This window comes from Mytilus californianus, unplaced genomic scaffold (assembly GCF_021869535.1).
Source record: "Mytilus californianus isolate M0D057914Y unplaced genomic scaffold, xbMytCali1.0.p SCAF_2, whole genome shotgun sequence".
In the NCBI taxonomy this organism is placed as follows: domain Eukaryota; kingdom Metazoa; phylum Mollusca; class Bivalvia; order Mytilida; family Mytilidae; genus Mytilus; species Mytilus californianus.
Window position 1 is genome coordinate 16673489 of NW_026262668.1, and position 25384 is coordinate 16698872.

Here is a 25384-nt window from a genome sequence, read left to right on the forward strand (position 1 = left end):
TAAGTTGAAAGAGAACAATTGATAAGAGATTATATTGAAGCCATGCGGATGTTTCATTTTAGTCAAACATATTACTATGCTTAATCAATTTTTCGACAAAAACAAGAAAAAAATTGACAATTTTAACAAGTTCATCCTTTCTAAAACTTTCCTTCGCCAACAAAGGTCTCGGTGCCATCAACTTGGGCAATATCTTTCACCATAAATCAGTGCAATTGAAAATACCACCCTATTTCAAAGATCAGTCTGTACCTATCATTTCTTACTATTTCTTAAACCACTTGCAACTAAAATTTTCAATTACAAACACGTGTTGCAGGATCTCAATATTGATGACGACTTCAAGTTTAAACATCCTGATTGCACCTGTGCTAGTTCCCCATTCATATATAATCCGGCTGACCACGTTATTACTGGTGACCTAAACATCGTCAATAACACTTCACTGCGAAATGTGTTATCCAAAGGCCCGAAATATCGTGCGCCTTAATCCATCAATTGGAAACACAACTTCAAAATACTGATGGATTCAGTCGAGGATTATGCTAGGCAATGTGTTAAACGCAAGAAAGAAGACGTAGATACTCTTTCCAAAGGGATTAAGGTGGTGAGGTCGTTGATACAAATCAGAATTAAAAAATCGAATGGGTCAATGAATACCTATGTTACATCAATCTTTAAAGACCCAAATGTTGCAAAACACCTGTCCTACCTCCATGGCAAATATTTTTTTGTCCCCGCAGATAAAGCCCCAAACAATATCGTTTTATGTGTAAATCACATTACATAAACTGTTTGATAAATAAATTAGGTATTGACAATTCATTTGGAAACTCAACATATACCCCAACGACACTATCAAGGAGGAAATCCTGGATAATCATAGGTCTGTTCTATGTTCCTTTGGAATTTTAACCAAAGATGAAGAACTGGATCTTCCTTCGCTGTATTGGAACTACATACGTGTCCTTACAAACAACGTTATATTGCTGGGTCTTCCAAGTGCTCCAAAAAAACTCTTTCTAAATTATTTACATCCATTTTATCAGCAATCAAAGCCAGGCTTCAAAGTTAATGTGAAATTACCTATTCTATACGTGGCGTGAATCAGATGTGTATACTTAAAAATTCCAAAAATCTTTTAGAGTACAAATAATCTAAGACTCTTTCATCTTGTAATGGTATTAAAACATTGGACTTTTCTACACTTTACACAAGTATTCCCTATTCCAAACTAAAAGACAAATTGAAAGAGTTGGTCCTGCTTTGTTTTATAAAAAAGAATGGCCTACGTAGATACAAGTTTCTTGTCTTAGGGAGGGATAAATCATACTTTGTAAAAAATCACTCTGATTCAAAAAACAAATTCTCTGAACTGACATTATCAAGATGGTTGATTTCTTGATTGACAAAATATTTATTACGTTCGGAGGACGTGTTTTTCAACAAACAATCGGCATTCCAATGGGAACCAATTGTGCTTCTCTTCTTGCAGACTTGTTCCTTTATTCATATGAAACTGACTTCATACCGGAACTTCTTAGGAAGAAAGAAAAGAAGTTCGCAGTATCCTTTAACTTTACTTTTCGCTATATAGATGATGTTCTCTCACTAAATAATTCAAATTTGGTGACTATGTTAAACGCATCTATCCCATCGAACTTGAGATAAAGGATACAACAGATACAGTTAATAGAAATAAGAAGATGTGGTATGAGTGCCAATGAGACAACTCTCCATCCAAGTCACAATATGTAAAAAGTAAACAATTATAGGTCAAAGTACGGCCTTCAACACGGAGTCTTGGCTCACACCGAACAGAAGCCTGCCTCATATCTTGACTTACATCTAGAAATTGACAATGATGGTCGGTTGAAAACAAGACTTTACGACAAAGAGATGATTTCAGCTTCCCAATTGTGAACTTTCCGTTTCTATGTAGCAACATTCTAGCAGCGCCTGCATACGGAGTATATATCTCCCAGTTGATACGATATTCTAGTGCTTGTATTTCCTATCATGATTACCTTGATAGAGTGTTGCTGCTCACAAGGAAGCTATTAAACCAAGATTCCCAAGTGGTGAAGTGAAATAGTCTCTTCGTTAATTTTACGGACGCCATCACGAGTTGGTTGACCGTTATGGAATATCCGTTTCACAAATGACAAAGGATATGTTCCAATCCCATCACCTTTTCCCCGAATGCGACCTACCGAATTAGACTTATCACCGGATTTGTACTAATATGAGCAACACTACGAGTGCCACATGTGGAGCAGGATCTGCTTAACCTCGCAGAGCACGTGAGATGACCCCCAGTATTTGGTGGAGTTCGTTTTTCTCAGTCTTTAGGTGTCTATGTTGTGTTTTGTGTACTGTCGTTTGCCTGTTTGTCTTTTTCTTTTTTAGCCATGGCGTTGTTCGTTTATTTTCGACTTATGAGTTTGAATGTCCCTTTGGTATCCTTCGCCTCTCTTTTCATATACATGATATAAAACAGATAAAGGTTCTGACCAAATATTCTAATGATTTACACAATTTCTATTCCCGAGTGTGTTTAAACTTGGATGGTAGAACATATCATAATAATGCCCAAAAAATATTAGACAGCTTTTTTTTTTCGATTGAAAACATTATTATAAAAATAAGGAGATGAAGTATGATTGCCAATGAGACAACTATCCACCATAGTTCAAATAAAGTGGATGTTTATTTCTATATATTATTTATTTTTCATTTTAAATAAGAGATCATTGAATGCATTTTAACCTTTTCCTGAGAGTAATTTCTGAAATCGAGAATGTTTCTAAAGGTGATTGGTGTAGTTAGACCCTTACTTCTAAGTATGAGATGGAATGGTTAAAGGTTTAAATGATTATGAAATGAGAATATAGTATCTGCAATTTTATGAGAAAAAAAATCGTAAATCATCTGCACTTCAGATTAACAGCAAGGACAGAATTGATTTTCAAAATCTATTTTTATATGCCTGCCCTTTTTAATCATCAAGTAACTATTTCTGAGTCTTACAAAACTTGAAACATGAAATCTGTCAACATCTCATATTTCTCTGTCAAATCCTTGCATGTTCTTAATTTGATTCCGGTTCTTTCCAAAATTTAACGAAATCATTTCTCAGATTTTGATATAAGGCAAAAATTAAACGATTTTGGATAAATGAATTTTGATTTTCTCAGACTTGGTTGAAACCAACTATTTTGCTACAGTTTAATTTCTATTGTATACCAGTCTTGTGTCACGATTAACACTTGTTATATAACTGCATCGATTTGAATTGACAACTTCAAATGAAAGATTATTTAATACATTTTAATTTAATTTTTCTATAAATCTTAATTTTGTACCAGTCATTTCCTCACCGGAAGTGGAGATGGTTAGTTGCAATAAGGACCCTAATGAGAAATACTTTGTATTACTTTTTGAGATACAAATATTTTCAGTAGTTATTGAACCAAAAACCGACAAAAATCTAATAGCATCTACTGAACGTAGAATCCTATCCAATTCTCCTAGAACATATAAAAAGAAGAAATGCGCCTGATGTGCATACGTTTGCTCTTTTTTACACAGGTCGATAAACTGGATATAAATCATTTTAGAATATAACTTCGGACGCATAAAAGTTTTAAAGTGTTATTTTCATTTTTATAGCACTGGGTCGATACCGCTGCTGGCTCACTATCAGTCCCAGATGGTATCAGCAACTTAGTAGTCAGAACTTCGTCACTAGCATCATTTATAACAAACTTTTCATAAATTATTGATTAATTTATAAAGTATTAAGAAACTATAAGGTTTCAACTCTCTCAGCCGGGCAAAATTAAAAGCGCAGTTCCTTTGTTTTTTTGTTTTTGTGTTTTTTACTGATTTTGTGTCATGGATGATACTCATATCTTTTCTTTGCTCTTAGATGGATATGGCTATCATTATTATGTCCTTTTTGGTCATATAGTTCTTCAACCCTTGGCTTTAACATTTTCGGCTATGCGCGTTCCTGATGAAGGTAAATCCAGAAAAAGCGCTTCAGACGCATGAAATTTATGAAGTGTTGTTTTCGTTTTTTAATTGCTTTTTTTTTTCTCTTATACGCTAAACTATTATTTCTATATTGAAAAGATAATATCTAAGAGAGCAGGGTTCTTAAAGTTTATGGATCATATTGATCACCAAGCATAGTACAAAGATCTACTCGAAGAAAAATTTATTGGTTTGTTCAATCGTGTAAATGTTGAGTTATCTGGATAAATTTTGGTCGTATAACTAAGTAACATTTGCCTAAGGAGATCGTCCCTTAGTTGTTTTGTTTTTGTTGTTGTTGTTTTATTAGGTTTTTTTTTTTTAAATTTTACACAAAATTGCAATTAAGTTAATGGTGGTGCAGATCCTGACATATTTATTTGTTTACTTTAATTTAATGTCATAATGAAGATACTTTTAATAGATAACATCTTAATTCAAAATTCAAAGTACTTGGATACTGCGGTTTTAAGTTTAGACAATAAACTAATGTTTGCATACTGAAACTGGAAAAGAAAAATATTAAGGTGGAAAAAAGGTAAAACAAATATTATGAACGACACAATTTTTTTCTTCGTGGTAAATGCGGTTTATTGGTTAAGTTGTCCTTCCGTTTTAGTCATTATTAGATTTTAGATACCAGAGAAGTTTCTGGTTAATACGGTTTGTTGGTTGCTTCCCATGATAATTTATCTGTTAAACTTTTTAATTCTCAACGATGACAACTTTTTTTTTCTTTAAATTTTCCATAAAAGCTTCGTGATGAATAGAATCTGCATGAACGCTTGCCAGTTTGGAATAATTATATAATAATAGCGTTGACATTCAGAAGCTGACAGCATGAATGAAAATGCCATATTAAAAAATCCATTACCAGAACTAGTTTGTGTGGGAGTACGGAGAAGCGTGTGGCGACAATATTTGAAGATTAGTGAGGCGCTGTATGATCATTTGTTGTTTAAGGAGTTGTGAGGTACGGAGAAGCGTGTGACGACAATATTTGAAGATTAGTGAGGCGCTGTATGATTATTTGTTGTTTTTAAGGAGTTGTGAGGAGCTGTATAGGCATGTTATTGTATTTCAAAGCCTCGAAATCTTTTTTTTCTCATTTGTTTGGGAATATTACTCTCATGGATTTTTCTTTGGAGTAAATAGTGTGAACGTGCACTAAATATAGGTTTTATAGAAAATAAAACTCTGCTGCTAATGCTATAGTTGTTATATACTAGACCAACCTTGGAATACTTTAGCAAATTAAAAACCCATTTAGTAATTTTGGTTAGTATCGGGAGAAATAAAAGGTTTTATATGGCATTAGTGAAAGTTAACATGATTGTTTTGTCTTCAATGTGAAATTGCTGCCCGTATTGGTTAAGGGTATGTTTTCATGTGTGATGGATGAGTTTTTTTATTTGATTAAAGCAGACCAATGTTTCCATTATTCCAATTGAAAGTTACGCAAACGTTCATTGTACTACAATAGAAATTTGTAAATATATTTTTACAATACTTGTTGTAACTAAATAACCAAAAGGAAGTTATATGATATTGCATCCTTTTGTGTCCGTCGTTCGTCGTAAGTCTTCTGTCCGACGTCCGTTATATTTTTAATTTCACATCTTAAACTTCTGGAACGCTAAAACCTCGTAAACTTTTATCTTTAAATTTAATAATTTCAAAACTATTTCTGGAGCCCCTTCCGACCAACCGACACTACTGTCATAACTAAAATGAACAAGAGGCTCATAAGGGCCTGATATCGCTCACGTATAATTTCACTTTCAGGCATTTGACTTATTTGTAGATGTTACTTTGCTGAACAATTTTGTCATTTACACTTTCTCTCTTTCTATTATAATATTAAAAATAATACATAACCCAAAACTGTAAAATTTCCGAAAACATTAACTATTTCTGGGCAGTAACCCAACAATAAGTTGTCCAATTGGTCTGAAGATTACTTGACAGGTAGATCTAAACCTATTTTTAAAACACTTTCACCTATGTCAGTTTTGCTCTTACTGCTTTAGTTTTTGAGATGAAAGCCAAAATCTTCATTTGACCCCTATGTTCTATTTTAAGAAACTGCCGCCATGTTTCTAAATGAATCAAATGCCCGAATACAATCTTTAAACTAGATACCATAAGGAACATTCAATTAAAGTTTTTTTAGAATTTGGCCAAGTAGTTTCAGAGAAGAAGATTTTCTAAAAAGTAATTAGACTTTAAAAAAAAATGTAAAAAAAATGTTTCAAGGCCAATAACTCCTTAAGGGGTCAATTGACTATTTTGATTATGTTGACTTATTTGTAGATCTTACTTATCTTAGCTGAACATTCATTGCCATTTATACTTTCTCTCTATCTATTATAATATTAAAGATAATAACCAAAAACAGTAAAATTTTATAAAAATAAACTATTTCCAACAGTAACCCAACAATGGGTTGTCGAACTTGTCTGAAAATTTCATAACAGATAGATGATGACCCATTTATCACTTTAACTCCATTTCACTTTTGCTCTTACTGCTGTAGTTTTTGAGATATTAGCCAAAAACTGCTTTTGTCCCCTATGTTCTATTTTTAGCCATGGCGGTCATGTTTATCGATGGATCAACACTTCGGATACAATTTACAAACTAGATACCCTAAGGAACATTCAGTTAATGTTTGGAAGTATTTGGCCTAGTAGTTTCAGAGAAGAAGATTTTTGAAAAAAAGTAACAGACTTACACGAAAAAATGTAAAAAATAAACGTTTCAAGGGCAACAACTCATTATGGATTCAATTGACTATTTTGATCATTTGACTTATTTGTAGATCCTACTTAGCTGAACATTTTTTGCCATTTACACTTTCTCTCTATCTATTATAATGTCACGTAGCTATTTATCAGAAGAGTACAGCTACATATTAGTAATATACTATATGTTGTGATTTACTATCATTCATTCATTCATACTATCATTCATTCATTCATTCATTCATTCATCGACGGACAGTTAGAAAAAGACTTTAGTCTATATACTACTCTGCACGAATTAATAATGCATGCAACCCCGCCACATTTTCTGGTACTATATATACGGTGTAATCGTACTAATGCGAGATTTTGACTTACCATGTCACTTTTGTTCTAACTGCTATAGTTTTTGAGATATAAGACAAAAACTGCATTTGACCCCTATGTTCTATTTTTAGCCATGGCGGCCATATTTGTCAATGGATCAAAACTTCGGATATAATTTATTAACTATATACCCTAAGGAACATTCTGTTAAAGTTTGAAGGTATTTGGCCCAGTAGTTTCAGAGGAGAGGATTCTTGAAATAGTTTACGACAACGACGACGACAGACGACGACGGATGCCAAGTGATGGCATAAGCTCATATGGGACCCTTCGGGCCCGGTGAGCTAAAAATAGTAATACAGTTATATAAAAAAAGAAATCCTATCAGATTCGTGTAGTGGGACAACTTTACCACGGATAACCTAGCCTAAAAGTGACACGGAAGATACCAAAAGGATATTCAAACTCATAAGGGTTATATATATATATATATAGGGCTGAAACCACATCTTACACGTACTATATATGTTTATATTATTAATTTTTATATTTTGACTAATTTGTTTCGTCCAGGAATAGTCACATGTTAAACTATATTTTCAAAGGTCGATTGAAAACGGCGGATAGAAAAGTTATATTGCACTTTGCATGACCTTATCAAACTCGCTTATTAAGTACATAATGTATATGCATTTTACGGTTGCACGGTTGCACGGTTATTTTTAGAATATCTAAAAACCGATATACTTTGCTTCGTCATCTAATGAATTTCATCATATTATTAAAAGTTTTTAAAAAGTGTATATTTATGATCGATTATTAGAAAAAAAAATCTTCAAATACATAAGATGTACACAAAAAAAAAAACATAAAAAATAATTGAAATAACAACTAATATGTTGTTATTGTCAAAGAGACAATATGATATCTATACAGTTCCAACAAAATTAAATGATCGGAAATTAATAATATAACAATTGTAGCCTTTGTATGAGGTCAATACAGGATATATCGACCCAAAGAAGTATATCGACCTCGAACTTCATCATCAGTCAATATACTTCTTTCAGGTCAATATATCCTTTTATTATACTTCACGTAAAAATGCAATATTTTGATTGGCTTATACGAGGGTGTTAATTTACTCTATCCTATGGTAAATGCTCTATTACCCTTCACGGAGACGCTTGATCAAGTGTGCGCTTTATTAAATACGACTCTATCCTATGGCAAATACTCTATTACCCTTCACGGAGACGCTTGATCAAGTGTGCGTTTTATTAAATACGGATGGTTGTTATGTACAAGACGTCATAGTTTATTACTTTGAATTTGAAATTCAATCGACAGTAATAACAGAACATTCAGTATAATAAATAAAATAACACACATCTGAGAGGGTGATAGAGCAGATTGTTACCCCTCGAAAAGACATTGTCAACCTTGGCTTCGCCTCAGTTGACAATGTTTTCTCGGGGTAACAATCTGCTCTATCACCCTCTCAGCTATGTGTTATTTATATAGTATCGACCTCATACAAAGGCTATAATTGTATATTATCTCTCTTATTGGAAATATAGCACATTTATGAATTACAATATGTATGCGTTATGAAACCTACAAGTGACACATACACTAACGTTTATACGTCAGTATATCATACTTCCGGAAATATAAGTCCAACTGGAAAGCTTCTTGATGTTTCATTGATAACAAAAATGGTTGTATAATGTAACTCAAGTCTCTCTCGAGTCAGTAATATTATTCCCATTTAATTTACTGGGCTTTAGATTATTCTACCCAAGAGACAATACAGTAGTACAGACAAATATGTTTTATCGTCTTAAATTGTTTACTATGCATTTTACGGAACGTATTTCCTATAAAACTTTGCATGACCTTATCAAACTCACTAATTAAGTACATAATGTATATGCATTGCACGGTTGCACGGTTATTTTTAGAATATCTAAAAACCGATATACTTTGCGACGTCATCTAATGAATTTCATCATATTGTTAAAAGTTTTTAAAAAGTGTATATTTATGATCGATTATTTGAAAAAAAATCTTCAAATACATAAGATGTACACAAAAAAAAACAAAAAAAAAATAATTGAAATTACGACTAATATGTTGTTATTGTCAAAGAGACAATATGATATCTATAAAATTCCAACAAAATTAAATGATTGAAAAAAGAGTATATAATGCACTGACGATTTTGATACAAGTATGATCGGAAATTAATAATATAACAATTGTAGCTTTTGTATGAGGTCATTACAGGATATATCGACCCAAAGAAGTATATCGACCTCGAACTTCATCATCAGTCAATATACTTCTTTCAGGTCAATATATCCTTGTATCGACCTCATACAAAGGCTATAATTGTATAATATCTCTCTTAAGGCAAATATAGCACATTTATGATTTACAATGTGTAATGGTGCAATTATATTTCTCTTATATCTGTTTCTCGCATGAAGAAATACTTCTCGTATCACATTGAACGGAGTGTGATACGAATAAGTGATACGAAAAATATGTCAAATTGATTGGCCTATCCTGCAATTTGTTACGAAATAGCGACATTTCAATTGGCTTTTCGCTATGTCAATGATGACTTTCAAAGGTAACATTAATTAACCCCGTGGGCAACAGAGCTTCAGTAATATACAAAACCCTCGCATGTTTCACCTGCAAATTTTCTTATTCAAATTTGACTCCGTTCCGAAGCGTTCAAAATCTTGAAAACGTTTGATGCTAGCAACGGTCTGTTTTCCTCACACAATATTCTCAATACCGTAGGCGGGCTTATATTTGAAGGGACGCTTGCGGAATCGGAAATATTTTACCAGACAGAGATATTTTTGCCACCGTTTGAAGAGAAATAGGTTTAACAACTCGTGAGAACTGGATGTGGCTTGATATCCAATTCTCATGCGTTAGAAATCTACAAGTGACACATACATTAACGTTTATACGTCAGTATATCATACTTCCGGAAATATAAGTCCAACTGGAAAGCTTCTTGATATTTCATCGATAACAAAAATGGTTGTATAATGTAACTCAAGTCTCTCTCGAGTCAGTAATATCATTCCCATTTAATTTACTGGGCTTTAGATTATTCTACCCAAGAGACTATACAGTAGTACAGACAAATATGTTCTATCGTCTTAAATTGTTTACTATGCATTTTACGGAACATATTTCCTATAAAACTTTGCATGACCTTATTAAACTCACTAATTAAGTACATAATGTATATGCATTTTAGTGTACTTTTACGATATTGGTAACTATTACTGTATTCTATAATAGAATTGATTATGATATTATCATTGTTGTTTACTGTATCGTCGCGGCCATTTGTATTTTTGGAGGTAGCCGGAGTGTTCAGAGAGAACCATTGACATACTTCAGGACAACTTGCAATCCTAGTCAATAAGGGCGCTACCATTTGATTTCTTAGGGGGGGGGGGGGGGGGGGGGGGGGGCTAGGATGAAAAATTTTGTCCTGCATATTTTTCTTAGTTGTAATCTCTGTCCTGCCTTTTTTTCAGTCTATTCGGTCCTGCCTTTTTTTTTGTTAGTTTATCCTGACTATTTTTACATAAACTGTCATCATTTTTCAAATTTCTTCTTAGCCCCCCCCTCCCCCGCCCCCCCCCCCCCCCCCCCCCCCATAAAAATCAAATGGTAGCTCCTTAAGATCGGAGTCGAATGCAACTTACAACGATCACTGCACGTGGCAGGTGCGTTCGACTCCAATCTTAAATGACTAGGATTGCCAGTTTTCCTACAGAACGTTGGTGATTTTCTCAGGGCATTCCTGCTTTCTTCACTATTAAAAAAACATGACAGTTACGATAAAGCCAAGAGTGGTGTTAAATACCAACAATCAATCAACCAATATCTCCTTTGAATTTATATTACGTCATTTCCGAACTAAGTATATTTGAATTAACAATTGTTAACATTTCAGATCTCTTTTACATTATTTTTGTTGTTTTTATACCTGGACTATAAAGAACAGAATGGACCAGTATATTGTTGAACAATAAACCTTTTTTTAACTCAACTATAAACAGTTGCCTTAAAGTGACCTTTTAATGGAATCAGGCATTCCCTTCGGTAACCTATTTGTAACTCTATGTATAGGAGAGTTCTAGCAACAGAAAATTCCTATCTTCTGTAAAAGTGAATCAATTTTGTTATCGAGAAGAACATGATTAAATCGTGTAAGGTGCTAATGCATAAGGAATCTCCCTAATATAGTATGACTTGAAGCTGTCCCCATCAAATTAGAATTAGATACTTGACCTTTGACCTTTGTAATATAAAGCTTTTGTTAACGGACTGATAATCGTTTATAGGCACGTCAGTTTTGTAAATAATTCAGGAAAACTGTCTATTTCAATTCACACTTGAATGTATAGGGTTAATCTTCCAATTACTAGCTCGCTATAAAGTTTTATTAATGCATAAAAAATTCTTCGTCGTCGCCAAAGATGCGCTATATGGAGACTGTTTCTTTTTCTATGAACTTAAAATTAAGGATGCAAGTGATTCAAGATGGTTTGTTTCATATTTCCTGATTTTGTCCTCAGACAAAAACGATTGTAATACAGTAGTTCTTAACTTGTTCTCACTTAAAGATTCGTAAAGGGTTCTGCGGAAACCTATGTCTCACCTGTGATAGCTGCTGTCAGTGTAAAAGTGTAATATTGACTGTAAAAAGTAAGCTAATTTATCAGTTAAATGCTGCAGTTTTAAAAAAAAAGGAATTAAACTTTATCATGACAAATAGAATCTGTCCAGTTTCATAGAAATCCATGAAAGTTAACAAATTTGTCATGTAAAAGAAGTCAATTCCAGACAGTCTGTAATTGCTAACTGCAAAACACTAAGTCGATCTATCAGTAAAATACTGAAAATGAAAAAAAATATGTTTTCAAAAATTTGCCTTCAGACATCATCTCTTAATCATAAAAAAAAGCTTCTACAAAAGTTTCATGAAATTCTATGAAGGTTTTACTATTGCCAATGAGACAACTTTCTACCAGAGACCAAATGACGTAGAAGTTAACAACTATAAGTCACCGTACGGCCTTCAACAATGAGCAAAACCCATACCGCGCAGTAAGCTATAAAAGGCTCCGAAATGACAAATGTAAAACAATTCAGACGAGAAAACTAACGGTCTGATTTATGTTTAAAACAATAAACTAAAAACAAGTATGATATACATCAACAAATGACAACCACTGAATTACAGGATCCTGTAACTCATTTTATAAGTAAAATACGGAAAATGAAAAAAAAAATCATATTTTTGCTAGATGGATACTGTGTTTTGATTATAAACAAGCTTCTGCAAAATTTAGGTAAAGTTCCATGGAGGTTTGTAAAGTTATTGGTGAATAAAAAACTTTAATCCTAGCCTGTATCTAAAAGTTAACAGTAAAAAAAAATAATAAGTTCATTTATCAGTAAAATAAGGGAAAATTAACGTTGACCAATGAACCATGAAATTGCAGTGAATTTCAGATTACCCTACCAGACGCACGTACACACCATCATTCTATACTTCAAATTTTGTTGACCTTTTGCTTAAAGTATCTCAGAAATGTACCTTTCAATTGATATTTTATAGTGTGTCTTTCTATGTTGTGATGTTACACTATTGTTTCAGATAAGGGTGAAGGTTTTGGTACCATTAAAACCTTTAAACCCGCTGCAATTGTTTGCACTTGTCCGAAGTCATGAATCAGATGTTTCTTAATTGTCGTTTGTTGATGTGGTTCATAAGTGTTTCTCGTTTTTTATATAGATTAGACCGTTGGTTTTCCCGTTTGAATGGTTTTACACAAGTAATTTTTGGGGCCCTTTATAGCTTGCTGTTCGGTGTGAGCCAAGGCTCCGTGTTGAAGACCGTACTTTGACCTATAATGGTTTACTTTTATAAATTTTGACTTGGATGGAGACTTGTCTCATTGGTACTCATACCACATCTTCTTATATCTACTTACCACAAAAACTAAACGTTGATCACAGATCAATGAAATATCAGGTGAACTCTCGGCTGTATGACGGACATGTTTACCTTGTACTGATTCTCTACACCAAATAAAGTTGTCTTTTTACTCATAATAACTAAGAAAATAAAGTGATAAAAAATATTCAGTTTTAAGAAGCCGCTGAACCATAAAAATTGAGGTCAAATATAATAATCCTGCAGCAGCGAACTTGCATGTTGTTGTTTGCATGGATTGTCCTACTTTGTAATAGTCATGTATATTAAATCTTGTTTTATGAAAATCGTGAATGTATGGAAGAAATATACATATTTGAATTACGTAAAACAAATTTTAAATCTTGTGTTACTTTTTTCAAGATTTTATTTTCAACAACCCAGGCATACACAAGTGTGCAACATAAGAAAACACAAAACATAGTACTATACAACATACAGAAAGCAATATAATCTATAATGAACAATGTAATTAGTAAAAACATGGGGAAAGACAATTCCAGTATGTTAATATTCTACATTTTATATTAATTGTCAAAGGAAAACGACCCAATTCTCCATACACTAAATAATTTGGTGTGGTGGTTCGTACTTTTAGTATTCTTTTTAAAAACTGTAAGTGTACCTTTTTAATATTATCAACCAATTATTTAACCAATAACTTCACAAGAATAAAGTAAAATAGGTGAGACAAGTGTGTCAAATATCTTCAACTGTAAATCTATGTGTTTCTTATCTTGTAATTTACAGAATGTAACGCCTTCTGTGCTTGCTCAACTAACCTTTTCTTTCTGTTACTAATGTTTTGAATATATTTTATCAATATTGTTTGAGTGTCAATAGATCTAAAGAAGTCTTATTATCAATAAAGTGTGTCAGCTAGTTTAATTTGACTTTGTCTTTGAACGAAATGAGCTTGAAACTAGATCTTCAGAACAAAAGAAGTCTGATTAAAACTTCTGTCAGCCAGAGAACATGATATTAATAAAGTAGTCTCTTTTGTGTTTAATCTCATCAGATTCTTGTAATGAAGATATTGTTGTCTTTCTTATTTGTCGCAAATGTGTCCGTCACATAAGTCAGATGCTACCAGTATTTTGTTATTTCAACCAACTCTCTCTTTACGATAATTTTGCACTGATATATTTAGAGAAAGTGTTGACTTTTATATTTTCTTTGTTTTGTAAACGGGAACATGTTTATTTTATAGAAATATTTATCACTGCAAAGACTCATTCAAGGAAATAAACATATTTAATTGAAAAAGTCATTTGCATTAGTTGAAGAAAAACATATGTGATATGATGCAATTGACACACTACAAAGCAGAGGCAGATTTAAGGGAACCGAGCCCCCACTTATGCAGCTACATATAAGATTTATGCATAGACGTTGTACATGTCCAATTCCAAACGATGCCTAGTTTGCCCCTTCAAAATCCTAGATCTGCATCTGCAAAGCTATAAGAATTACGAATATATATAACAACATATACGTTATATTATTCTAAGTGGTTTATCATAGATGAAACTGAAATCTGAAATAAATATTGATATATATATTGGCAGAAATTAATTTAATATTCGTGTTGAAGATGTTGCCTATTTAAGACTACATCACTACACAAAATATCATTTTTATAGCTCATTTTATATATCCCTCCGACAATCACAAATTTAATGACTTAATTCGCAATAATTTGATATATCTCTACAAGAAACAAATACCCTATTATTTACAGCATACCTAAAATTAAGGTGAAACGTCAGTATAACCATTGAAGTAGTATATATATTGACAATATAATGCTCAAACGGTATAACGCATCACAATAACACCAGTGCACGCCAACAGTAAATCAATGACTGATCGGCTCAGAGACCGGATTATGTATCCGGATAGGGTGACATGACTTCTTGCGGACTGTTATCTTGTGAACTATGCAAGTGTCAAGTCGGCGTACCGGTCTAGTACAAAGTTTGGTTCATATTCATTTCAACTTTTAAACTTTCGACTTTTGTTTGATGTTGATAGATATGTTATTTCAAACTTTATAAAACCCAAAATACAAAGTAGCAACGTAATGATTGAAACGAACATGCAAAAAAAGTATTTAAACAATCGAATGTGAAATGGAAGATGAGTAATACTTAAGTATAAAATTTACTCCAAGAGTTAGGAGCTAAGTTCTTTTATGAACTGTATAATATTATACAATATAAGGTCAACTTCAATCTAGCCATTCAGCCACACATCCATCTATCAACAAAATGCAAATATTTTTGTTTTCAATTCTGGCTTTCTACTTATTGAATAAAGATTCCAAGCTTCTCTTGGTGTGTTCTCTACTACTCCATGGAAAACTCAAAGAAGTAATTAGTTGTCATCGCTGCAGAAATACAAAGGTCTAATTGACAGAAGTAGATTTACGCAATTAAACAATTTTTAAAATTTCGTTAAGGAGAAATCAAATTTATACAATAGCCTTTGGTGAAGATGGAAAATTGGAATTTCAGATATAACCTAATCAACGCTATTTAATCCAATAATATTTAATGCAAACTAACAGATTAAATGCTCAAATATTTTGCTGAAGTTAGCATTTCTATGCAATGTATAGAATTACGATTTGTTTGCTTTTTGTATTTTTTTCTTTCAATACTTATGGGGTTGTTAACGACCTTGACTGGCTATAAAGCCCTCGCACGGTCTTTCAATGTCGTTTGTTTCAAGCTATTTATAGTTCTTTATTTAGCACATCTTTTATTTAGTACATCTATGAATTTTGGAGACAGGAGTGATATGTACTTGTCGGAAATTTCAAATCATTTCGTCGGGAATACTATGATAGGTGAAGGTTACTGGTATAACATCATATCTAGGAGATTATGATATATGTTTGTCTGAAGTTTGAAATCAGAAAATCGGAGATGATATGAGATAATTTTTGCCAGAATTTAAAATCTTGTTGTTTGTGGTAGTTTTATGTATGTACGTCAGTAGTTCAAAGCCAATAACAGCTAAAAATAAATTATGTTTTTCAAGACTAAAGGCTCCTGGGATAGGAACATTTAGGATACAGCGGGGTTAAACGTGTTTATGAGAGCTCAACCCTCTTCCAAACCTGGAACTGTTGTGTAACAGTTCAGCATAAGAACAAACTATATGAATACTAGTACCGCTATTTCATGTACAGTGTAGTAATTTTTATCACGTCCTTTCTTACCTTTTTAAGTAAACTTATTGGAATCGGAAAGGGAGAGGGTTAACAAAAAGCCAGTTTTAATACCATGTGCATGTCCCATGCAAGAAAACTCGTCATTGGTTGCCTTATTTGTCATATTTTACTGGTTTTTATTTATTTTAGGTTTCGTTTTAGGGGGGGGGTGATATTTTATGGGTTTGATAGTTTCTGTTTTTAATTTATTTTCAAATTTCTTTGCCACAGGACAATTTAGAGCATGCCATATTGCAAAGACACGTGTTCATTTTTGAAGGCTGTATGTTTATTTTTTGGTTATTTGTTTCGTTTGGTTGTTGTCAAATTGACGTATACCGCAAACATCATTTTGTTCATCTAAATGCACCTCAAAAGTTTACAAGTTAGAAATGGTTTGATGTATATAATATAATATCTGCTACAGGACGTTCAGTTACCAGCAACCAATCATTTGTACTGGTAAATTTGACGAATCTTACAATTAATCAGCCACATCTACTCGAAAATTGATCATATTTCAAACATGTTTACTTTCATTTTACAAAACCTATGCAGTGTATGCCTTTTTTAACACTCGAATAAAATTTAGTTGGATTTCTAGATACAAAAGTTTAAAAAAAATATGATCTGAGATTACGTCTTTGGTATCCTAAAAGATTCCTTCTTCAAAGATTTCGCATCATTTGATAAAACTTGAAAGATAAAATTTATTTTTCAGGAAATAATAGTGTCTGAAGTGCCAGTTATATGAGCAAGATGACCTTTATAAAACCAAAGACTAGAAAATTATATTAGCCAATTTTTCCAAAAATAAACTATCGGAGTTACGTCTATAATGCCCAACATATCTCCGAAATAGCATTTTCTTGATTTATTAAATAACTATCTAATTTTCCAAAGAAGTCAATACTTTCTATATATCATTTTTATATTCATTAATACTTGTTGCGTTGACATTAAAGTTGCTCTTTCTAAAATAACATTTTTGTAATATTATATATAAGACTTCCCGTCAACGTGACTTGGAAAAGTCTCAAATTATAGGTAGTTTATATATCGATAATTAGGTTATCCTAAATGTGTTATCCTAAATACGCTAAGGTTTAAGTTTTAATTTTAATCAAGGACACCACATTAGTTGCTTCAAATTTTAACATAATGAAACAAAACAAGGCGGCTCTTGAAGGTCTGCAGAACTATCACCAATGCTGACTATTAATGAGGCTCTTGAAAGGTCAAAGAAACTTTCACCAATGTTGACTTGCCAAAAGTAACAAGTCTTAATTGTGCTTACCCTTCTTGTAATCTCTTATTTTTTGTTTGTTTGTTTGTTTATTTCTTTTTTGTTCTTTTCTGTTTTTGTATTTTTTTTCTTGTAGAAATTATATAGATCAATGAAAATTGTAGTTTTTTAACTGTTGTCTGTCTTTTTCACTTGCTTTTTTTATCAATTGAGTTTTCCGTCTTTCTTCGACTTATAATGTCCTTATATCCCCTTTGATTATGATAACAGAATATTTTTATGACATTTTTGTAAACCACGATCTGGTTAGATAGCTCTACACTTTTTAACATCTTTTTCAAGATTTTCAGCAACTCTGAGGGACGTCCAATTTGCTGAAAACGCAGTCACATCCGGATGTATTTTTTATTTTGACAGTCTATGAAATAAATTAAATTATTGAATCAGAAGACATCTATATAGGGGAGAGTTTATGACTGTTAAAGGAAAGTTTATGGCCCTTACTGGATCATATGAAAACAAAACGAACACCAACAACCAGACAATGACATACAAACAGAAACTGACAACAACGAACAAAACATTGTCTAAATAGCCTGCGTTGGTACAGGCTACACAACGTGGTGGGGTTGGGCTTAGTTTACGTGCGATCATCCCCCTTTAGTTTGTCTAGACACAAATAATACCTAACGGTACATTCAAAATCTGTGTTATATCCATATAGACGTATACTATTTTTATAATAACAAACGTTTTTATATTTCTAGTTTAATCAAACTTGGCAAGTTGTCATATGTGTAATCTAAGTTTAAGAGGAAGTCAATTTGATAGCGTCCAGATCAACAGTTAATCAAATATATTTGTGTAATAATCGAATTGTTGGAAGCTGAAGTGACACTTGGTGATTTGCTTCTGTTTTAATTCCTAGCACGATAGATCGATCTCTAACATGACGGCACTGTGTAATTACTATGTCACAACAGCTAGTGTGTGCTACTTCCGATTTCATGTAGTAATGAAATGAATTTCGGATAAAATGAATATCCGAGAAACAAGAAACGAAGTTATAAAAATTGGATTACATACAATTATATTCCAGAATTTTTTTTATGCACATGAGTAATCGGAGAATAAATCTTGATAACAAGAGTCTTTGATAACGTTTGTAACTATGTAACGATCAAATTAAATCGAATAATATGAGGATATAAATCATGACTGCACATGCAAGATAAGCAAGGATTTATTAAATACATAAATACGAAATATTATGAAGAACTACACTACATATACACAATCGAGCGTGGTTTTGTACCGAGTTCGTGATATTTAAACTATTTTCATTCCCGTGTTCGTATGCACGTACATGTGCATAGGAGATTTTTCTGTGCTTTCTTTCTTATTAAGCATGACTTTGACAAAGAAAATGTCCAAGCATATGTTACAAACACTTGTATATGAATATATTTAATAAGACGCAATGTTCTTTTTTATCAAATGATATGCGTAAAAAAAATTGTAACAACCAATATCAATGTAAATGTTTATTGTATGTTTGCTCAAACCTGAACAGCTTGAAAATAAATAAGTGTAAGCTTTCAAGAATCTTAACTGACATTTCCAAATATTCTTTCTTTTTTAGTTGATAAGAAGTTTTTTTTTATCGTAGTTGGTGTAAAATTAGGGAGCTGTTTAAAATATAAGACAATGATAAATAATTCAAAAAGTAATAGAACTTAACAAATATGACCAAATATCTTGACATGTAACTGTTTAATGCACCTTTCACTACAGATGATGTGTCATTCCCCATAATTGTCTGATTGGACGACGATTTAAAATTATATAAATCTTCCTCTATACCAATATGCATATTTTTCTTAATTGTCTGTCCTGCATTTCATTTAAACAACCTAAATTAAAAAGAAGGAACAAAGAAACCAATGGACAGTCAAAAACAATAAGTCGGAAGAAAAACGAACAATACCAATGCCAATATAAAAATTATAAAATGCAAACTATAAGACAGGAAACTTATGATTGAGCGACACAAACCCCACCAATCAACGGCGTTGAACTCATGTGCTGTGTAATGGTGAGCAACTTCTGCCCACTAGTGGCACCGTCGTGTTAACTCGTGGCAAATAAAAATCTAACAATAAGTCGATGGTGGCACAATCAAGGAAAAGAGAATTGTGGCTAAGACAAGTGACACGGATATCCCATAACGGTCAATTAAATCAGGTTGACTCCTTTAAAACTTTGAAGGATTGACTTCGACTTTACCATTAAAGTACTTTGAAATAATAGCTTTCTTTTACGCATCAGCCCACTATTAAGGAAATCATAAGGAAACGAAAAATTAAATACTATATTAATTAAGAGACGTATACTCCATATGTGACTGTTGGATACTGCTATATAGTAATTGAAAATTCAAAATGGGAGAATTGAAATCATTTGTTTTGTCGTACAGTTTAGTTCTCAACCGAACCTCGTCGTCAATTTCTAGATGTAAGCTGAGAAGGGATAACACCTTAAAAAGGCTGCTTATCTGAAATTTTTATCAATGTTTGGAAAAATCAGCAAAGACCCATCGAAACAACATCTGATACAAAAATTTAACAATACTTTTAGATATTTGGATGATATATTGGCTCTCAATAATGACGACTTCAGTATATATACTAAAGAAATTTATCCTGTTGAACTTACTTTAAATAAAGCTAATACTAACAATGACCACTGTCCTTTCCTCGATCTTGATATCTATATTATTAACGGGAAGCTTAATACAAAAATGTATGATAAAAGAGATGATTTTTCATTTCCTATTGTTAATTATCCATTTTTAGATGGTGACGTTCCCTTGTCACCATCTTATGGTGTTTATATATCTCAACTTGTACGATTCGCTCGTGTATGTAACAACTTATTAGATTTTAGCGAGAGAAATTTATGTATTACTGAAAAATTATTACATCAGGGTTTTCGATATCATAAACTAGTCAAAACATTTACTAAATTTTATCATCGGTATAAGGACATCATTCGTAAATATAACTCAACATGCAGACATCTTATACGTTCGGGTATTTCAAATCCAATCTTTTATGGTAATATTCTTTACAAAGCACAAAAATGTCAGTATTCACCTCAAAAGCTAACAAAACCTTTAATCAGACTTATTAAGAAGGAATATAGTTACGATACTGTTGTCAGGTCATTAAAGATTGCATATTTTGGCTTTAATATTGATTCACTTATAGGGTCTTTGCATCGGAATTAAACATATTTATTCTAAAACCAGTTGTTGGCATGACACGGGTTATGTTCTTCTCATATATTTTATGATGGTATAATACTAAACCCCTAACAGGAGGGATTGTGCCTGATATTCATATGATGAAGACATAATCTTTCAATCAGTTTGATTGAGGTCTGGAGCTGGCATGTCAGTAACTGCTAGTAGTCTGTTGTTATTTATGTATTATTGTCATTTTGTTTACTGTGCGTACTGTTGTACGTTTGTTTTTTCTACATTGGCTAGAGGTATAGGGGGAGGGTTGAGATCTCAAAAAACATGTTTAACCCCGCCGCATTTTTGCGCCTGTCCCAAGTCAGGAGCCTCTGGCCTTTGTTAGTCTTGTATCATTTTTTATTTTAGTTTCTTGTGTATAATTTGGAGTTTAGTATGACGTCCATTATCACTGAACTAGTATACATATTTATTTAGGGGCCAGCTGAAGGACGCCTCCGGGTGCGGGAGTTTCTCGCTGCATTGAAGACCCATTGGTGGCCTTCGGCTGTTGTCTGCTCTATGGGGTTGTTGTCTCTTTGACACATTCCCCATTTCCATTCTCAATTTTATTTGGAGATAATCACTACTTTTCTCGGTTTCATTTTTGTTTTAACTTTAATCTAGCAAACCCAGAACATGCAAATACAGAAGTTTACATTTTCCCTAATATTATTGTTTCAGAAGGAAGTTCCGGAAATGTAACCCCTGGATCTATTTCTGGTTTCCGTGACTCATCCTCGTCCTTTTCGTTTGCAAATGACGGGTTACCACCATTGCCATCACAAAGACAACGAAGAGCTTCAATGCAAGATGCCATTGATTTGAAGAAAATTGATGCTAAGTTGTATGATAGAAAGGTATTTATTGTGTAGAATAAGCAAATTGTATATCTTTATTATTAAGTATATTCGATTTTAGAAATCTTTTTGAAATATGACAGAATTAAAAATGCAGAAAACTTCATTGTTATAACAAACTCTATGCTTGAAACAATCGATAACAGTTTTCATACACATGTCAAATATTTTGTTTATCAACCAACATTGCCGATGATAAGACACACTGCGGTACGGAATTTGCACATAGTCGAAGGTCGCACAGTGACCTATGATTGCTAAGATCTACGTCATTTGGTCCCTGGTGGAAAGTTTTCTCATTGGCTCTTTATTTTATGCAGGTATAGATATGAAATAGGTAGTTTTATGACTGATACTTATAAGGAAACGATCATTTGATATTCAGAGGGCGATTTTATCTGACGGAAAATTTATTTTCACTGTAGTACACACTTTCATATTGCATTTTCGGGGTAAAATATTCATTTAAATTCTGTTTTTACCAGGCCATATTATACATTTCAAAATCATTCTGCCCCAAGAATATTAACTCTTATGCAATTATTGTGTATCAATGGTTCTGATTGGATGACAATCAGCGTACAATTCTCTATCTACCTGTCTGTAACTAAGGGGCGCCGACATTTTGAATTCCGGAATGTAATTGACATTTTAATTTCTCCAACAATACTAACACAGTTATCTCTTGAAAGGTCGCCCCCTATTTGTTTATTTTGTTATATTTGTTTACAATAATTTCACGCGTATTTTGTTTTATTTTACTCAACCCTTTTCTACAATCTTCATGCAGACATTGAGATCTAATTGCTGTGGTTATTTGAAGTATAACTTCATGATGCAAAGATTCAAATCACAAGTTAAAATCTTTTCAGATGAAGTAATTAAGAAATAATTTATGGGGCTTGAATTTATACTGATTTTACCACGGGTTGGCCCTTTATGCTAAATATTTTATCACGAGCGATAGCGATAACAATATTGACGTAAAAGAACGGAGAAAACTGAACTAGTGATACGCTTAAACTATTTACAATATAAACGTACTTAGAATGAGTTTAAATGATAATCTTACTTATATGTAAAATAAATTGCTTTTAACAAATTTTATCCTCGTTTGTTTATATTTCCTTGTTTTGATGACTTTCAGTTTTCACAAGCGTGCATTTTCCCGTTAAATGCTTATATTCTTACGTCATCTTTCAATGACGTCATTTACACCGATTGATGTCGGGTAGCTCATTCATAAAAAAGCACATGACGTGGGAGTATAATCAAAACAGCCCAAACAAATCATGACGTTACCGATCAGATGACATACAATATATTCATATTTTACCACGGGTGTGTACTCAAAGCGTTTGAAGAACGTCATATTAGAATTTCAATCTATTAATTACGTCCATTGTTAATCGTCATGTAGATCATATGATTACCAGGTGGATATTTCATGATCGATGATGCAATATGTTTCAAATCACATGTAAATATTTCAGTTGACCTTTTTTTTATATATAATTAAGCCATCTGTTAATCATCATGTAGACTTAGGTTTCATAACAAATGAAAATTGAATATCGCTTGATATCAACTCTAGGTATTTAATTTCAATATAATGATAAACTAACCTTTGCGATATCAAAATTATAACTCGTGACTTTTTGTTATGTAGAAAGATAACATCGAGCTGGACGATTCTCGTATTTCATATTAATGTTCTACCATTTAGTTTTCTTTCTGTTCACGTGTTAGTGCGTTTTCCTTTACGGTTCTAACACAATGAGAAGTTTTTTTTTTTGCACAATCAGTGGTTTTTGAACAAATATATCATGTAATGGAGGGGTATTTGCGAAAAATACCAGTCAAAGGACTGTGACATTTCCCGAGCCGCCAGGCGAGGGAAATTTGGTCCCAAAACTGGTATTTTTCGCAAATACCCTCCATAACATGATATATCTGTTTGATTACACCGAATAAATTTTGATTGAGTCTCTCTGTACAGGTGAAGATATATCTCTTTTTTTACTAGTAAGCTGTAATCTATAGACATGTTTATGAATAATTTTGAGGATAAGTAGAGACTATCATAGTACCGCGGGAATTATACATGTACTTATACGCGTTAGCGCTGTCTTTATGTAACGTCATGGTATCCATGTGTATACGTCATTGTCATTCCATCATTAAATCGTTCATGTCTTTTTCCACTTTATATACACAACGCATTCTTCAATATACGATCTCGAGATTGGTGCCGTGCAGTCGTGTTGTCTGACATTTTTGTTTACAGTTTTCGGATTACCTCTATCAATCAATATTGCTTAATCATGTTGCCTTAATAATCGGGATAAGGTGAGAAAGGTTCCGAATAACTTTGGCGGGAAGAGGCTCGCGAGGGTAAAAAAGGAATATCCAAAATGGCAATTACCACGGTGTAGAGGGGAATTTGAGGCATATTCATCGGCAGTGGTGAAAAACAGGCAAATTCGTTTGAAATGAGGAAAAAGGGTTAGAATATGCGAAAAATACACTGGCTACCAACCAATCAAAATCCGGCATTCTTATATAAGGTGTAATTAAAAACAATATCTACACTTTTTTATTCTATTTTTTTTTTTTTATGACATAAAAAAAACTCCGACGTCACTCTAAAGTGTGAATTACAATCTTTTTATACTCGTCAACTCCAAAGAAGCAATTGTCGCTATTTCATGAAGTTTGGCCTGAGGACGCTAATCCGATTATTGTTATATAAGATTGAACAATGATAATATATATTTTATTAAGAACACTTAGCGATTAATTTTGAATGAATGAATTATAGATTTTGTAAAGTGTTGCTTGTGGATAAAGTAAAAAATAATTCTTTACGGTAAAATAACTATTACGTTTTATTTTTGGGGGCGACGTTCAACAAAACATTTTTGCACATTATATAACGAAATGAATTATTACGGGGGAAATGTTGTAATAAGCATTAATTTCTCCTTGATGTTATTATAAATTACACAAAATATTCTAAGTTAAATTAAGCGTTTTGACTGCAGTCTTTCATTTCCCCTTGATGAAATGGAATATTTTGATACAATTACTGTTTTCTCGATCGTAACGTTGGTTATATTTTCAATTACACCTACGCTTTGAAATCCTATTACTCGTTAATGACTGATAAACATAATTCCTTAAACTCATATTTAAAAATTTAATACATACGATGGATGGTTAGGTCAACAAGAGTTCGTTTGATATGAAATTCAATTACTTTTTATAAGAGAAAGTAAAACATTGGTAAAACGTAAAACTATTAATTAAGGAAGCTACTACAAATAAAAGTTAGAAAAGAAAACAAAGATAAGAATTGAACTAAACGTTAATTTGATATTGTTTCGAGTATGGAAGATCATTAGTTAGATTCAAGGTCGGGTAAAACAAAAGACTGTAATTGAAATATTATGGGATTTTTCGTCAGACAAGCAGTCTTAATTAGAAGAAAAAGACACACTAAGACAAGTACTGACCTTGATGTTTAAAATGTTAGATGTTTAGTCTATCTTTGAAGAACTATTATTTAAAATGGGAAACGTATGTACTTGCTTTTTCCAAGTATTCAATTT

At 32.5% G+C, this 25384-nt stretch overlaps 1 protein-coding gene across 1 annotated transcript in view; it reads left to right on the forward strand.

The window, feature by feature from the left end:
• LOC127729352 (synaptotagmin-1-like) overlaps window positions 1-25384 on the forward strand; it is a 72778-nt gene that overhangs the window by 22199 nt on the left and 25195 nt on the right. Inside the window, exon 2 of the mRNA XM_052237127.1 lies at window positions 21598-21773. Coding sequence (XP_052093087.1) covers window positions 21598-21773 — 176 coding nt within the window. The remainder of the gene's footprint in view (window positions 1-21597; window positions 21774-25384) is intronic.